General features: G+C 40.2%; 1 protein-coding gene across 3 annotated transcripts in view; it reads right to left on the bottom strand.

The window, feature by feature from the left end:
- Positions 1-506: 506 nt before the first annotated feature.
- BRME1 (break repair meiotic recombinase recruitment factor 1) overlaps positions 507-17,735 on the bottom strand; it is a 37,897-nt gene continuing 20,668 nt past the window's right edge. For all 3 annotated transcript variants that reach the window (XM_069082940.1, XM_069082942.1, XM_069082941.1), the window contains 3 exons: positions 7,052-7,182; positions 3,083-3,172; positions 507-1,495 (listed from right to left, as the gene is read on the bottom strand). In XM_069082940.1, coding sequence (XP_068939041.1) covers positions 1,363-1,495; positions 3,083-3,172; positions 7,052-7,182 — 354 coding nt within the window. In that variant the 3' untranslated portion in view covers positions 507-1,362. The remainder of the gene's footprint in view (positions 1,496-3,082; positions 3,173-7,051; positions 7,183-17,735) is intronic.

Genomic DNA, 17,735 nt, shown 5'->3' with positions numbered 1-17,735 from the left:
CCCCTGATTCTACCAAACTAATAACCGTGTCAGAAAAGGAGATGAGGTAAGTCTATTATGACTTATTCTGGATGAAGCTGAATACTACTCTTTGTGATATATATGTATATGTGTGTATATACATATATCTCTCTTTGTGATATATATATATATACGTTTGTACATGCATACTTACATACATACATACATACATGCATACCTGGGATATTTCTTTGTATACTCAGCAGCTGAGCATAGCGTTTTGCTAACAGTAGACATTTAATAAATTCTTGCTGACTTGAAGTGACTTGCTGGATAATGTATGAAAATTCCCAATACTCCTTTGTGCCCCATCAGTTTTCCATTCTTTTTTTTGTTTCCTCGGGATTTTGTATGTCGTTCATACAAGAAATGAATTAAATGAACTGCCCAGCAGGGTGAGAAAAACAGAGACTATTACAGATAACATTATTTAGGTGAGATAATGCATCATTAGCAAACAGAAATATTTGAATTATAAGCCACAGTTTACTTAAAGATTTCTCATTTATTAATGTTGTTTTAAGGGAGAACAATATGAAAATCAAGGGATAGGCAAAGATCTGACAAAGAGTGCCTTTTCCTCTTCCAGGAAAGACACAAATACTGAACCTTCAATAACCTTAACCAAATGACCTGAAATTTGCAAATCAAGATAAACATCTTGTATTCACACTGGCCCCTTGGGTTTATTCCCAGGACTACTGGGACTCCCTCCATCTGCAGAAAAATAGAACAAGCCTTCCTATTGAGAGACATCAGTTGGACTTGAATGGCCTGTGCTTTCACTCCAGAAATTAACAGTGTTATTTGGCTCAAGCCACAAATTACAACCAAAACTTTCTTTCTAAATAAGAAAAACTACAGAGAAGGACTCCTGGATGAGGCCAAGAATCTCTCATCTCTTTACAATTTTAGTTTGTTTTCATCTTGTATGGCAACAATCACTTTTAGTTTCTCAAGAAAGCATTAAGGCCCCACTCTTAGTAACTGAAGAGACCGATCCAGAGATACTCTGAGATGCCCCTAAAGGCCAGTTTTGTAACCTAGATCTTGGAGAGGAAAATAATTGGGACTGGTCCCAGAAAACTATACTCGGGCTTCACTGTTTGTTTGTTTTTTTTACCAAATGCTGTTAAGAGGCCTTTTAAACATCTGTTTCAGAGAGAGAGAGAGAGAGAGAGAGAGTGTAAACAATTGCTTCAGATGGTTTAAGTTAAACATTCCACTTTGAAAGACCTTCTAATACCTGGAAGGAAAGAAAAACACATGAACCTTGAAGAGGCTCTGAGATCTGAGCCACCTGAACTGTCTTTTTCAGGTGGTCCTGCAGCCTTACTTCTCCTACCATTTTTTCACTGGATGAGAGCAATGTGTCATTAACTGGTAGGGGGACTGCTTCCCAGCTACTTTTCCCTTTCGGTGCTTTAGGCGTCTGAAGGATTCCAGGTCCCTGTGGGTACTCATGATCAGTCGGCTAAAAAAGAATGGGGGAAACTGAATGTGAATTATTATCCTCTACATTGTCACCTTCATGGGCAGTTTGGTGACGCAGTGGATTGAGTGCTGGACTTGTAGTTAGGAAGAGCTGAATTCAAATCCTACCTGGATGCTTCCTAAGCTATGTGATCCTAGGCAAGTCACCTAGCTTCCTCACCATAAAATGGGGACAGTAAAGTTCCCTAGATGTTCTAGGTTTGATGTGTGGATCCAGTGAAAGGACACACGTAAAATGCTCCATAAACCTGAAAGTGCTACATTAATGTTAACTATTTGTTATTAATAAGCCAGACCAATATAAACCTGTTAAAGTAAAAAAAAAAAAAAACAATACAAGACCCTTCTTTACAGCCCCCATACTGTGACTCTTCTAAATTTTTCTGAGAACTTGGTGACCTGAAAAGGAACACAGCACAAAGCAGATGAGTGATGAAGTTAAGGCAGTCTCCCACCAAACTGGACCTGACTAGTAATCAACAGAAAGCCATCACACTACACAGCAGAAGAGCAGATACCCGTGATCCCCTGGTCTCTAATCAGAGTATTTCCAGCACAGTGGTTCAGTGCTAAGTAGCACTGGACTAAAAGTAGAACTGTGTTCAAATCTCAGCCCAAAAACCTAGAGGAATTGTTTTTTATTGTTCAGTTGTGCCCAGCTCTTCAAAACCCTATTTGGGGTTTTCTTGACAAAGATACTGTAGTGGGTTTGCCATTTTCTTCTCCAGTTCATTTGACAGGTGAGGAAACTGAAGCAAACAGGATTAAGTGACTTGCCCAGGGTCATACAGCTAGTAAGTGTCTAGGGCTGTATTTGAACCCAGGACTATGAGTCTTCCTGACTTCAGGACCAGCACTCTATCCACTGTGCCACTTAACTGTCCCATAGTTGAATAATGCTGGGCAGATTGCTTAACCTTTCCTAGACTTAGTTTCCTCCTGTGTAAAATTGACATAATTATGTTTGCTGTACTACCCACCTCCTAGGGTGAATGGGAGGAAATGAGTCCATAAAATTAAAGTGCTATAGAAATGTAATTTAGCATTATTCTGGTAATCAAAAGAGCCCTGATCTTGGTTCCAAGAGGAGCTGGTTTCAAGTCTTGGCCCAAATGTTTGATGGCAATGTGCTTTGGTGAGTCTCATTATCTCTGTGAGTACTAGTTGTTTCATCTATTAAATGGAGATAAAAAGAACTGCTCTCCCTTTCTCTAAGGGCTGCTATGAGGAAAATGGTTAGCATTCTATGAATGTGAGTCATTGTCATCATCATTGTTATGTTCATGGGAAACTTCACGAGTTTCACCAGAGAGATATAACCTGCATGCCTGGGCAGGCAGGACATAGGTTTGGTTGTTTGCCGGCGGATTTACCTTGGGATGTGTTTTCTTTGCCTTATTATATTGTTGATTCACATCTTGCTGTAGACCCAAATAGAAGTATTTCTTTAATCCTGAACTCACTGGCCCCTTCCCTTCCCTCTTCCCTCACCCCCCTGACCTCTCACATTCCCATATTTATAGAAAGTGCTACTGTCCCCTTCCCTGATGCAGAAGCAAGTCCTTACTTGAGGTTAGACAGCTCAACAGTCAGGCCACAGACAATAGCTGTGGCGTCTTCCCTTGGGGGGTCACAGATACTTTCTGCCATCTCATCCCTGACAGCAAAAAAGAAAGAAAAGGGTTAGGAAAGACTCAGTTGTGTGGATTCATTCCAATTCATTCCTTGGTAAAACAGATTTGAAGATCTTCAGGCAAACCTATTATCCCCCAAGCCACCCATTAAGTACTGTTAAAATAGCTGTGATTTTAGGAATCACGTGGAAGGCAGAAGGGGTGGCTGCTAATGAGGGACTATCAAGTGGCTGCCTGATCCCTGAAGGAAGGGCAGAGGAACTGCTGGAAGCACATACACCAACATGATGACACAGTGCAAGAAGTGGGAACTGACAGAGACTGACAGCACAGGAGAAGAGGAGAAATATACTAACCTAAAGAGCACAGGAGTTGGGGCTACTTATTGCAGGAGCAACTTGCCCTATATCCCTCAAGAGTTCCTTGGGAAGTGCATGGAAGTGTTTTAGGAAAATAAAATAAATGATGGTCACATTTGGGACTCAGGGTAATCAAGAAAAGTTGGATTATTTTTGGAATACTCATATATTTTAGAATCATAGTATTTTGGACTCTGAAGAAGGAACCTAAGAAGCCATCTGGTCTAACCCTTTCCTAAGTCATATTCCTCACCAGAACATTCATCCTCTGCATGGAAACCTCCAGTGATGGGGAACTCACCTTGTTCTGAGGAAGTTTGTTCCACTTTTGGATAGCTCCAATTTATTACATTTTTTTTTCAAGTCAAAATTTTTCTCTCTGAAACTTTTTCCTATTGCTTCTACTTCTGTCCTCTGGGGTCAAATAGAATAAGTACAATTCCTCTGCTTAGAGGTAACATCATTTAGTGCAGGAGTGGGGAAGCTGCAGCCTCAACGCCACATGTAGCCTAGGTCTCTGGGTGTGTTCTTTTGACTGAGTCCAAGTTTTATAGAATAAATCCTTTTATGAATGGAATTTATTCTGTGAAGTTTGGATTCAGTCAAAGGGCTGCACTTGAGGGACTAGAGAGCCACATGTGGCCTCTAGCCCACAGCTTCCCTATCCTTGGTTTAGTGGTTAGAGTGTTGGATTTGATGTCAGGAGACTCTGAGTTCAAATTCTGCCAATGACACTTAGTAGCTATGTGAGCGTGGACAAGTCATACTGCTTCCATGCACCTCAGTTTCTTCATCTGTAAATGGTAATAATAATAATACTTGTAGGTCCTAATTCACAAGATTGTTCTTAGATTCAAATTAGGTAGTACTACAAACAAAGTAACGTACTTTGTAAATCTTAAAGCATTATATCAATGTTAGCTGTTCAGTTCTTTTCTTTTATATAAAATATAGTTTTGGTTAAAAAAAAAAGGTATCTCTATATTTTGAATATCTGTTACTAGTTTGACAGCACTGCTTCCAGTTAGATGGAAGAGATGCCTGGAGGTGACAGGAGGAGTGTGGGTGGGATAAAGAGAGAGGAAGAGGTCAAGGAGGGTGAGGAATAGGGATGGCAAGGAGAAGCAACAAACATAACCTCTGTCTGTTTCATTCTCAAGAGTTTCCAAAGGGGTGGATTCTCAAGGGAAAGGCAGTATTGAGGGGGCACAGCAACACTTATTTGTGAGAAAGTCAGCCTCAAAACAGGGAAAACCCAAGTTCAAGTACTGCTTAAGACACATACTATGTGATCTTGGGAAGTCATTTCACATCTCAAAGCTTTAGGTATCCTTCTAAGACCCTCAGTTACAGAGAAGATGCTGACCTGTATTGGTAGAGAGCTCCCAGCCTGAAGTTCTACAGACACGTGGAGTCACAGTCCAGGGCCTGTCCCATTTAGGACCTAAACTATACATGTATAACAGTCCTTCAGATGCCTGGAGGCAGAAATCATGTCCCCTTAAGTCATTTCTTCTTCGGGATAAAGTATCCCCATTGCCTTCAAACCCTCCCTGTACAGCACAGCTTCCAATCCTCTCAGCACCTTGATCACCTGCTCTGGAGAGGCTTTAGCTGGCAGTGTCCTTACTAGCGGGTGGTACCAAGAACATAGCCTAGAAGTGTTCTGACCAAAGCAGAAGACAGTGTAAAAATGACTGCCTTTATTCTGGATGCTATGTTTCTATTAATGAAGTCTTAAGATCACTTCAGCTCTTTTGAGTCACACTGCTAGCTCATATTGAACTCACTCACTAAGCCCTTACCATTTCTTTTCTATATGAACTTCTTTCTAGCTGGAATCTGCAATCCTGACTTTATAGAACTGATTTTGTAAAGGATTTCACATAATTTACTAACATAGGGAGATACATGATACATTTTTAGAAAGATTTACAAGCAAATAGTTTAAATTAAATTTGTTTTTGATGCTTAAAGGGATAAATTTTGTTATCTGAAAAATTTAGTCATTAACATTACCCTTTTTTCTAAAAAGAGTTGATAAATGAGGGTGTCATGCTCACCTCTTCTAAATAGGCTGGGCTCACTATCACATGAACATGCCACACTATTCCAGCCTCTCTGCCTCTGTTCACGCTATTCTTTGTTCTCTCTAGCCGGAACACTCTTCTTCCTACTTCTCCAAATCCCATCCAGCTTCCAGGGATCAGCAAGTCCCACTGCTTTCAGGATGCCATCTATCAATCTTATAGCTTACAATTGGGTTATGGAGAAAATCTAACCTCTGCCATTTATCACTTCCTTCACTTCCCCTCTGCAGGTCTTAAATTCCTCCTGTGTAAAATAAGGAGCCTAGATGATCTCTAAGGTCTTTTCTAGTTATAAAATCTTATAATATTATGACTATGACACATTCAAAGACAGAACAACAAAACAAAGTACTTGATAATCAAGTGACAAATCAACACTATAAACCACAACACATATGAAAGGAATTCAAAAGAAGATTGACCACTTCCTGTCTGGGAAAGCTTCATTTATTTAATAAGATAATGGATTTAGGACTTGAAAGGACTTAGTTGTTCTTCAGTTCTGTCTTACTCTGTGACCCCATTTAGGGTTTTTTTGGCAAAGATACTGGAGTGGGTTTGCTATTTCCTTCTTCAGTTCATTTTACAGATGCAGTAACTGAGGTATCTCAGCATTCAAAACAGAGGCAAACAGGGTTAAATGACTTGCCCAGGGTCACATAGCTAGTAAGTGTCTGAGGCCTGATTTGAGCTCATGAAAATAAGTCTTCCTGATTCCCAGCCCAATGCTCTATCCACTTCATCACCTAGGTTCCCTGAAGGTATTTTAGGAAACATCTAATCTAGTTCCCTCCTGGTTAGTTAGTTCTTCCTTGAAGAGGACCATGACTTCAGAAAAGAGATGTCATGACTTGCAAGTGAATTGGATTTAAGTGAGGGAGGGTTGACTCACACTCTTCTCCAGAGCCATCTGGGTTCACTGGCAAGATATAGATCAGAAAGACTGGAGATGACCCTGGATGGAGTAGGAGACCTTGGTCTTTTTTAAGCTAAGGTCTTTCCCAAGTCTTTTGTCTAAGGCAACACCTATTTAGTGATTAAGGCTAGGTAAGAAATGAGGCAAAGAATGACCTTTTTTAACTAGTTAAAAAAGAAAGAAACAAAAACAAAAAAAACTCAGGAAACCAAGAAGAGGGAAGTTAAGTGAATTTCCTGAGTCATCAAAGGTTAAAGGAGGGGCCAGAATTTGAGCCAACATCCTCTTACTCCAATAAAGTGCTCCCTCTATTGCACCACACTGCCATTGTCCTTCAGAAGCAAAATGGAGATACTCATGATTCTGTAAGTAGAAGAGAAAGTCCAGAAAGTCTATTTCCTATGTTAACAATCGTCTAACTCCTAAACAACACCCCCTTGATGGAAGCAATCCCATAGCCTGGACCAGTGTTCTCAAAGGGAAAGGCTCCCCTGGGAGTATGGAAGGACTAGGATAGCTTTTCATTCTACCACCTACCTGCACTGCAGCTTGTTATGGGAAGAAGTGTTTTTCAGGGCCATTGGAACCTTTGATTTAACTTGTTCTTCATCAGGATGAGGATTTTTTCTAGGTAAGGAGGGAACAAATGTGTTCTCCACACCAGATGACTAGGAAAAGAGGACACATAAAAAGACCACATGTATGAACAGCATTTCGAAACCAAACGCTGTAGTGAGTATACTTAGAGAATGGTCATTCAAACAAGCCTTCAAGTAGCAGCAGCCAGGTGTCTATGCCCTCTACTCTTACCCAACCAAAAATTAGGCTTGGGACAAATAGCAGTGAATATGAAAAACCAGTGGGGAAAGGGAGGAAGACTAAAAGGAAAAGAGGTGACCTGGTACAGTAGCTAGGGCACTGAACTGGAAGCAAAAAGACCTGGATTTGAAACCCAGATTTGTTACTTACAACCTGGATGACCTTGGACAAATTACATAAAGTCTCTGGATCTTAGTTTCCTCAACTATAAAATGGATTTGCACTACTACCTACATCACAGGACCACACAAAGGTAGTGTGGGAGGCAGAGATAAGATGGCAGAGTAGCAGGAAGAAGTGCAGTGAGCACTTACTTCCCTCTCTCCTGCCAACTTCTCCAAATGAATGATCAGAACAACAACAAAAATCCTTCTAGCCCAGGTTGGCATAGGGAGACAGAGAGGTCTGTGTACCCTGGGATCATGGTCTGGCCCAGAGCATACAACAAATCAAAGCAAATAGATCCTAGATTCTGCACAGAGGGACCTACATTTGTGTAGGGAGCAGGAACAAGAGCCACTTGGCACCTCTGTCACTCACTACTGAGTTTTAGTTCATAGATCCAGGGCAGACTGTGAGGGGACTCATACTTAGAGGTAGCATTCCAGGACAAGAAGCTGTTGCAGGCTCTAGACTATATACCAAGCAAGGGGAAAATTCAGAAGCAAGCAACAGGTGTAGCTTGGACCAGAAGAACTGAGCAGGGTCTCAGTTTCAGCTTTTAGCTGTCTGAAACCTATAGGGAAATAACCAGGGAAGGAATCCCAGACCAAAGGGAAGCCTATAGTTCCATCACTCTAAGCTAGCAGAGCTTTGTAGATGGCTGAAAAGGCCTAAGTCCAGCAGCAGACCACTGAAAATCCAAATGAGAATGTTGATTTGATCTCAGAGCTCAGACCAGGGGGCAACAGACTTTGCTTGATCAGATCACTTTGGGAGCACTGAATCCTTGTAGGTTCTCAGCCTGAGATACTCCTCCCAGAAGTGCACAGAATCAGACCCAAAGTCAGGAAGTAGGCTGGAAGGATGAATGAACAAAATAAGAATCTCCCATAAAGAGTGACAGGGATGCTCAAGACAAAAAGCCCCAAAGAAAAGAATGACTCTAAAACATTTACAAGCAGAGCCTCAAAGAAAAAGAGCTTGGGCTGGTCCTGCTGCTGCTTTCTTGGGATATTGAGTGTTGTTTTATTTCAGGATTTTAAGGATAGCTCAAATTGGGAACTCTACATATTCAACTAGAATTTCTAGAAGAGATGAAGTAAGAATTTTTTTTTAAAGTTTAAAAATTTTTTATTAATAAAATGAAAGTGTTAAGAGGGGAAAATGGAAAAGAAATTAGAGATATGGAAAAAAGAATTGGAAAGGCAATTAACAGGTGGCATAAGAGGTACACAACTTTGCCAAGCAACAAACTTCCTGATAATTGGAATGGACCAAGATAGAAGTGCAGGTCAAGGGGATATTAAAACACAAAAGACAAAAAGAAGAAGAAGAAAATATAAGCCACTTATATAAAAAACAACTGACCTAGAAAAGTTAGAAGATAGAGAACTCAGGAATCACTGGGTTGAAAACCATCACTGAAAAAAGAGCTTAAATATCATATTTCAAGAAATCTTAAAAGAAAACTTCCCAGATATCTTAGAACCAGAGGGCAAAGTGGAAAATGAAAGATTCTCCCAGTCCCCTCCTGAAAGAAACTCCAAAATGAAAACTCCTGGAAACATTATAGCCAAAATCCAGGCCAAAGAAAAAACCCAGCAAGCAACCAGAAAAAAATGTGCAACATAGCAGATGCTGGGCCCTCCATTCTGGTAGGGTGGGAAGAAGAGGAACAGGTCATATCTCCACTCCCCCTTCAGGGATCTGGGGGCTTAAATTTCTGACAGTGGCTCTAGCCCACACATGATGGTATTCCCCACGTGTAAGGAGGGTGGTCCCCAACACCCTAGTTCCATTTGACCACCAACAATCAGGTCAGCTTTTACACTTCAGAAGGTATGATCACAAATAAACAAACTTAATCCCCCAGCTCAGAGAGGTTAATCCTGCTCCCTCCTGTACCATCTCAGTCCCTGGGGTGAGAAGTGGGTATCGGGTTCATAGCTTAGGTCAGTTTCCATAAAGCTCAGTCCCGAGTCCAAGTCTGGGGCTTGAGTCCCAGAACTCCTGGCTTCTCTTGGCTTCCATGCTCCCTGCAATCCTGGTTCCAAGGTTACTATGGCTCCAATTCCTGGTAGGATCATCCTCTAGCCCCTGAAACTGAGGAGGAGAAGGAACACAAAACAGAAACAAACAACCCTAGGCCCATTTTCCAGGAGCAGGGGAAGACAAGTATGTTCAAAAGGCCCCTCCAGGGTCTCTCCATGTTAGAACTAAACATGCCCAACAAAGCCTGGGTTACAAAAGAATTCAGGTACTGAGTAGTCACAGCCAGAATTACACATAATTTAGCAGCTGCCAGGAGGGCTTGTAATACCTCATTCCAGGAAGCAATGGATAAAGACTTATAAACAAGAACAATTTATGCAACAAAACAAAGTATAATCATACAGAGAGAAAAATGGATCTTTAATGAAATAGAGGACTTCCAAATAGTACCTATAAAAGTCCAGAGCTGCAATAGATACTTTGCAAACACACACAAAAAATGTAAGGAAGGTCTGGAAGTGGTTCTGTGATGTCTTGATGATCATAAACAGAGAATGGAAAGAGAGAGGAAGAGGATAAAAGAGATGAAGATTAGGGAAAAATATCTCTAATAATTGAGGTATGCAAGTAGAAGGCTATAAAAATGAGCAAGAAGTTGGGGAGCATAACTACCTCAAATACCTATAAAATATGACTCTAAACAAACTTTAGAGCTACAGAACCCACAAAGTGACAGAGAGAAACAAATCTCCCACTGAAGGAAGCCTGGCAGGCCAGTAGGAAGGGTCCATCTCAGCGTGCTGGGAGCCAAGCCCAGCCCTGCTTGAGCCCATGATTTTAGTCCCAGGGCGGCCCTGACCAGCAGTGGCTGGAGCGGACCTCTGGAGAGTGGATCACCAGCAGCTGTGGTGGTTTCCAGAAATATCAACCCATAAATGCCAAAGACAAAGTAAAAGGTCAGTGTAGAACTATGTTGGAACTAGGAGGGATGGAGGCGTGGTCCAGCCTCTGCCCCCAAAGTGAGAAGTGGCTGAGGTGCACCAGCTGTGCAGCCACCTCCATGTGGCTGCTTCAGAGCTCCTGGCCTGCAGACTGTAGGGGGGGCCAAGTGACCATTCAGAGGATAATTGCTCTTGCTTTAACCTGCCTGGATCTGGATTGTGGTCTTGGGTGGTAGACCCAAGGTGTGTGACCAGTGAGCCAGAGAGTGTGGGGGCTATAGAGACAGTGCCTTCCTAATAGCTCTGGCAGCCGCAAAAACCCCAGCGATTTGGGACAAAGCTCTTTTCTCTGGAAGCAGAGTTCTACTATGGCAAAGAGCTCAAAAGTCAAGTAATTGAGTGGCAACATGAACAAACAAAGGAAGCAAAGCAAGCTCAGCAATCCAACTTTAGATTCCTTTTTTGGGGACAAAAAGGATCAAAGCATGGAACAGGAGGAAGACAACGAAGTCAGAACTCCTGCACCAAAAGCTTCCAAGAAAAATATGAACTGATTATAGGCCATGGAGGAGCTCAAGAAGGATTTTCAAAATCAAGTAAGAGAAGTGGAGGAAAAATTGGGAAGAGAAATGAGAATGATGCAAGAAAATCATGAAAAGAGAGTCAACAATCTGACTGAAGAAAATAACACCTTAAAAAATAGATTAACTCAAATGGCAAAAGAGGCCCAAATAGCCAATGAGGAGAAGAATGCCTTAAAAAGCTGAATTTGCCAGATAGAAAAAGAATTTCAAAAGCTCACTGAAGAGAATAATTGCTTCAGAATTAGATTGGAGCAAATAGAAGCTGACTTGATGAGAAATCAAGATATTATTATACAAATCCAAATAAATGAAAAAATAGAAGGCAATGTGAAATATCTCATTAGAAAAACCACTGACCTGGAAAAAAGATCCAGGAGAGATAATTTAAAAATTATTGGACTACCTGAAAGCCACGATCAAAAAAAGAACCTAGAAATTATCCTTCAAGAAATTCTCAAGGAAAATTACCCTGATATTTTAGAATCAGAGGGCAAAATAGAAATCGAAAGAATTCACCGATCACCTCTTAAAAAAGATCCCAAAAAGAAAACTCCTAGGAGTATTATAGCCAGGTTCTGGAGTTCCCAGATCAAGGAGAAAATATTACAAGCAGTCAAGAAGAAACAACTCGAATATTGTGGAAACACAATCAGGATAACACAGGATCTAGCAGCTTCTACATTAAGGGATCGAAGGACATGGAATATGATATTCTAGAGATCAAAGGAGCTAGGATTAAAACCAAGAATCACCTACCCAGCAAAACTGAGTATAATGTTTCAGGGGAAAATATGGTTATTCAGTGGAATAGAGGACTTTCAAGAATTCTTGATGAAAAAACCAGAGTTGAATAGAAGATTTGACATTCAGATACAAGAAGCAAGAGAAGCATGAGAAGGTAAATAGGGAAAAGAAATCATAAGGAACTTATCAAAGTTGAACTATTTACATGCCTACATGGAAAAACGATAATTGTAACTTATGAAACTTTTCTTAGTATGAGGATAGTAGAAGGGAATATAAATGTATATGTGTGTGTGTATATATATAGAAGTGTATATATATATACATATATGTCACTATAGGAGGGTATATGTGTATATGAATACATACGTAAGTGTGTGTATATATGCGTACAGGTATACATGAACAGAGGGCACAGGATCAATTGAATAGGAAGGGATGATATTTAAAAGGTGAAATTGAGAGGTGAGAGAGGAATATAATGAGAAGAGATGGGGAGAGAGAGGATAACTGTTACAATGGAGGGGAAGAACAGGAAGGCAAAAGGGAATGGGTCAACCTTACTCTCATTGAATTTGGCTTAGGGAAGGAATGACATACAGACTAAATTGAGTATCTTGCCCTACAGGAGAGTAGGGGTAAGGAGATGAGAGGGGGGGATGATGGAGGGTAGGGCAGGTTGAGGGGAAGGGTAGTTAGAAGCACACATTTTTGAAAAGGGATAGGGTCAAAGTAGAGAATAGAACAAGTGGAGAGCGGGATAGGATGGAGGGAAATATAGGGGGTATACAGTGAGATCTCTGTTTTGGGGTAGTGGGTAGGGGAAAGATGGGGTAAAAATTTATAACTCAAAATCTTATGGAAATGAATGATATAAACTAAAAATAAACATAAAATTTAATAAAAAAAAGTTGGGGAGCAGTTGAAAGTTGAAACCCATTCTCATCTGAACTGGTCAAAAGAGGGAAGAACATACACACATATATGCACGCATATGCGTGCACACACACAGAGGTACAGAAAAACATTTCACCCAACAAGAAAATAAGAAAGGGAAGAAGGGAGAAAGAATAAGAGAGAAGGTAAGTTAAGGGGGGAAGGGGTGGAAGAATTAGTCCTAAGCAAAACAAACTTTAAGTTTGCACAAAAATATTGATAGCTATTTTTGCAGTGGCAAAGAATTAGAAACTAAGGGGTTGCCTATCAATTAAGGAAAGGCTGAACAAGTTATGGTATCTAAATGTGATGGAGTCGTATTGTACTGTAAGAGGAAGTTATGATGAAAAATGCTATCTATCTCCAGAGAAGGAGCTGATAGAATATGAATGCAGATCAAAGCATACCTTTTTAAACTTTATTTTTCTTGGCTTTGGGTTTTTTTTTTTGGTCTGTTTTTTTTTTTTTCACAACATGACTAATATGGAAATATATTTTGCATGAATGCACATGTAATAAAAAAGAAATAAGGAATGGATGGGACAATTTCAAAGAAAATTGGGGAGATTTTTATGAACTGATACAAAGTCAATTGAGCAGAATACAAACAATTTATATAACAACAATATTGTAAAGACAACTCCAAAAAACTTAGGAACTCTGATCAATACAATAACTAACCACAATTCCAGAGGGCTCAGGATGAAACATATTACCCACCTCCTGACAGAAAACCAAAGGATTCAGAGGGCAGAATGAGACATGTTTTTGTTTTTTTGGACATGGTCAATGTAGAAGTTTGTTTTCCTTGTCTACATATGTTTATAACGGGGTTTTTAGTTTTCTTTTTTTCTCAGTTGAGGTAGAGGGGGAGGGAAAGAAGTTGGATTTCTCTTCATTTAAAAGTATATAATAAAAAAACCCTTTTAAAAAGGCAGTGTGGTATAGTGAAAAGAATACTAGATTCATATACTATATCTAACACTTATTGTGTGGCCATAGCTAAGTCATTAATATTCTCTGAGCCTCAACTTTCTCATCTATAAAGTGGGATACTCAATACTTCTGTTACCTACTTAATAACCTTACAAGCTATTGTGATAAAAGCACTTTGTAAACCTTAAAGCACTATAGAATTTGAGTTATTATTGCTATTAATTAATACATACCCCTGTGTGCACCACACCTGACTAAAAATATTAACCATGTCTGGTTCATAACAAGCTAAACTAAACACTTAGAAAACATTATTTACTAATCAAAGAGCAAATGTTGAATCTGAGTTCATATGCAGAAGCCTATGCTAACTACTAATTTACTTCAAGTCCTTTCAGTTTATTCTGAATTACTGGACATAAAGGTGGCAAAGAGGGTATATTATTATTCTATTTTTTAATATCCTTCCACAGTACCTAATATGACCCTTTGGTTTTACTACATTGAAACTGTGTTCTTTAAACATGCAGAGAATTAACTGTCATTTCTTTTAAAATCTAGTCAAGGTGGTTGGAATGACTCAGAATGCAACTTCAGAGTCAACAATCTGATCGTGCCCTACTGAGCTGTGTGCTCTCTGGCCCGAACACCAGAACTCTCCAACTTTCCACAGCTGCATTGCACCCTCTGACCACTAGAGAGTGCTCAAGGCCTAAGCTAGTTCCCCCCACCCCTGAAATGGCTGTCCGCCACTTTCAGCCTTTCCTAAAAAGTACTTTTTTTCTCTCCTTCCCTCACCCACTTCATCTCCCTGCTGCTTCTTGTGTTCACACCTGGAGGATAAAAATATTAAAAACAGTAATTGCTACAATTATCATGGTTCTGCCCCTACCCCTTGAGAGAATTCACTGTCTCTGTTCTCTCTTTATTATCTTTTGAATACCTTGTAACTCCAGGTTTTGACGTTGCTTTCTCCTGGTTCTACTTGAACAATATTCCTTCTTCCTCCCTGTGGGCATCCCCCATGGTTCTCTCCTGGCCCTCCTCTCTCTATACATTATCTCACTTGGTGCTTGGTGATCTCATCAGTTCCCATGGATTCAATTATCATCTCTCTCTATGCAGATGACTCTCAGACCTATAATTTATCCAGCCCAGTCCTAACTCTCTCCAAAGTTTTAGTCTGGAGACCCTAAATAAGACTAAATAACTACCTATTAGATATCTTGAACTGGATTTTCTGTAAACATCTTAAATCAACAGGTCCAAAACTGAATTAATCATCTTTTTCTTCTTAACTTTCCCTCTTCTAGACTTTCCTATTTCTGTGACAGGTACCACCACCCATCCAGTCAACCAGGTTCACAATTTTGGGGTCTTCTTGACTCCATACTTTCTCTCATATATAACTTCCAGTTGTCAAGTCTTGTTATTTCTACCTTCTTAACCTCTGTCCTTTTCTCTTCACTCACACAGCCTTACGTGTTAGTGCAAGTTCTCACTACCTCACGCCTGGACTATTACAATAAACTGCGGTTTGATCTCCCTGTCTCAAGTTTCTCCAATCCAATCTATCCTCCACTCAGCTGTCAAAGTGATCTTCCTAAACTCACGGGTCTTACCATGTCCCCCCACTCCCGACCTCTACCCACTCAACAAACTTATTACCTTCAAGTCAAATATAAAATCTTCTGTTTGTCTCTTTAAAACCTTTCACAGCCTGGCCCCCTATCTTTTCAGCCTTCTTGCAATTTCCTCTCCTCTACTATTTGGTGACCCAGTGATGCTGGTCATCCTACTGCTCCCCAAACACTGCACTCCATAGCCCCACTCTGTGATGTTCGCCCTTCTCATCTTGGTCTCCTGGATTACATGGCCTCCTTCAAGACACTCCAAATCCTACCTTCCGAAATAGTCCTTTCCTGGTCCCTCTTCCCTAGTTCCTTCCTCACGAATTACCTCTCGTTTCCCTGGTACATAGCTATTTGTATACTGCTTCCCTATTAGAGGGAAGCTCCTTGAGGGCAGGGACTTTTTACCTTTCTTTGTATTCCCATTGCTAAGTAGAGTGCCTAGCATGTAGGAAGTACTTAATAAATGCATGTTGGCTGAATGACTGACTGACTCTCTTCTGTACCCACTGGTTCAAACATATATCATATAGGTCGTTAAAGTTTTAATATCTGTTAAATTGAAATTTAAATAAAACCAAGACTCTCTCTCCTGCCACTCTTAGATGTCGTGATTTCTTTCTTTCCTTCCCTATTCCTTACTTCCTCTTCTGTGTTTGGAAATACTCCATGTACAAACTCCTGTAGCTTATGGAATATTGAAAAAGAGGAAGAACATTTGCTCACAGCATTTCTCAGTAATAAAAGGTAAGGCAGCAAAGATTCTCATTGCTTCATGACTGTTAAGTAGGATTCATTAGGATGCCCTGGGCAGACAATGATTATAATGTTTTCTCCCACTCCCCTAGTCCTCTAATAGGTATCTCTTCCCCTGTCATGTTGGTGGTAGCTTGATTCCCCTTAGAAGTTCCAAAAGAGAACAGTTAAATGCAGTCATCCTTCTTTTATAGGTCCTCTGTCACAGGGGATTATTACTATCCCCAAGATAGTACCTTTATAGTGAAAAAGAGATCCTAGGTCGTACAATCTATTCTACCTTCATCTCACTCAGAAGTTGAGCTGTGGAGAAGGAAGAAGCCTATGATGGGAGGGATAAAATAGAGCAATCAGTTTTTTAAGTGTATGGACCTTACAAAGCAAACACCTTTGGTTGTAAAGGTTTTCTGGGAACTAGTTCAGGTACATAGTAGTTGGAAAACACTGTTCTAGGTGACTCATACTTACCGTATCAAGTCACTGGCGGAACTGACAATGAAACCCAGGAATGCTAATTTTCAGATGATTGTTACCATCATCAACTACTCAGACTGTACCCTCTTTCCTTATCATTTATCTTTACCAAAGTACTATGATTAAAAAAAAATAGTACAATTTAACCATCTTGGTGCTAAGTTAGGATTTAGGGAACTACCAGGGCAACCTCACCAAACTGAGTCTGAACTGTTTCACAGGGAATCCTCCAATCCACCTCTCCCACTAGTAGGGGGAGGAAGGATTTCTGTTCCCCTCTCCAACTGAGTTTGCTCCCTTGTCAAGTCAATACAAAGGAATACCCTCATTCACAATGGCAGAGGCAGTCTATCCCCAGAGCATTCATCTTCAGTGAGGTGTGAATTCATTTAGAGCAGCCCAAGAAACATCCTTAGCCTTCTCAGTGAGACATTAATGGGAATAGCCTTACCCTCTATAGGGCCAAGTTAGCCAAGTTCTCCAAAATGCTGTGCCAATTAGTTATCTTCTAGAACTACTCTGCCCTCTGAAGCCTCAGAAAGGTGAAGAGTAAGCCCACCACATTAAATACTTACTTTATAAAAGGCTAAATGACACATGGAAAAATGTGATTTTTTTTAAGGTTGGACTCTGCTATAGTCTAGCCTTTCAGTAAGAAATATAAGCAAAAAATCTACTTACTCTTTACCTGAGCTAGTGCTGTTCCTTCCCTTTGGGCACTGAACTGAGAGACCAGGTTGCCCTGACTTGCTCAAACATACACACACATAAATGTATCATTTTAAAACAATCATACCCAACCAACAGACTTTATGTTGGGTCAACAGATTTGCTATCCTGCCAAAATGAGGGCCAGCTACTGCCTTATTAAGTTTACTTAGGTTCATGGTCTAAAGCTGGCCTTCACAACCTATGAGCTGCCAAAGGTATAAAGCAATAATTTACTAAGCTTTCTGACTGTGCAGCCAGCGGTAAAAAAAATTGAGCATATCCCCCACCATAGATGCATGTTTACTTATTTATAAATTACATACATGTACTGCTACACAAATAATTATGTACATTATAAAATTTTTATAAAAATATAAAATTTAAAAGTATGAAAGATGAAATAATATTTGATCCTAAAGTCAAGTTAATGAACAGGGATGTGACTTGATCAGAACTATACTTCAGGAAAATCACTTTGGCATCTGTGAGGTATGGTTTTGGGGGAAAGACCTGAGGCAAGTAGGCCAATCAGGGG

The sequence above is a fragment of the Petaurus breviceps genome, unplaced genomic scaffold (assembly GCF_028583685.1).
Source record: "Petaurus breviceps papuanus isolate PSGF00001 unplaced genomic scaffold, PetGlider_PUasm1.0 172, whole genome shotgun sequence".
Taxonomy (NCBI): Eukaryota; Metazoa; Chordata; class Mammalia; order Diprotodontia; family Petauridae; genus Petaurus; species Petaurus breviceps.
This window is presented reverse-complemented; position numbering and strand designations above follow the sequence as displayed.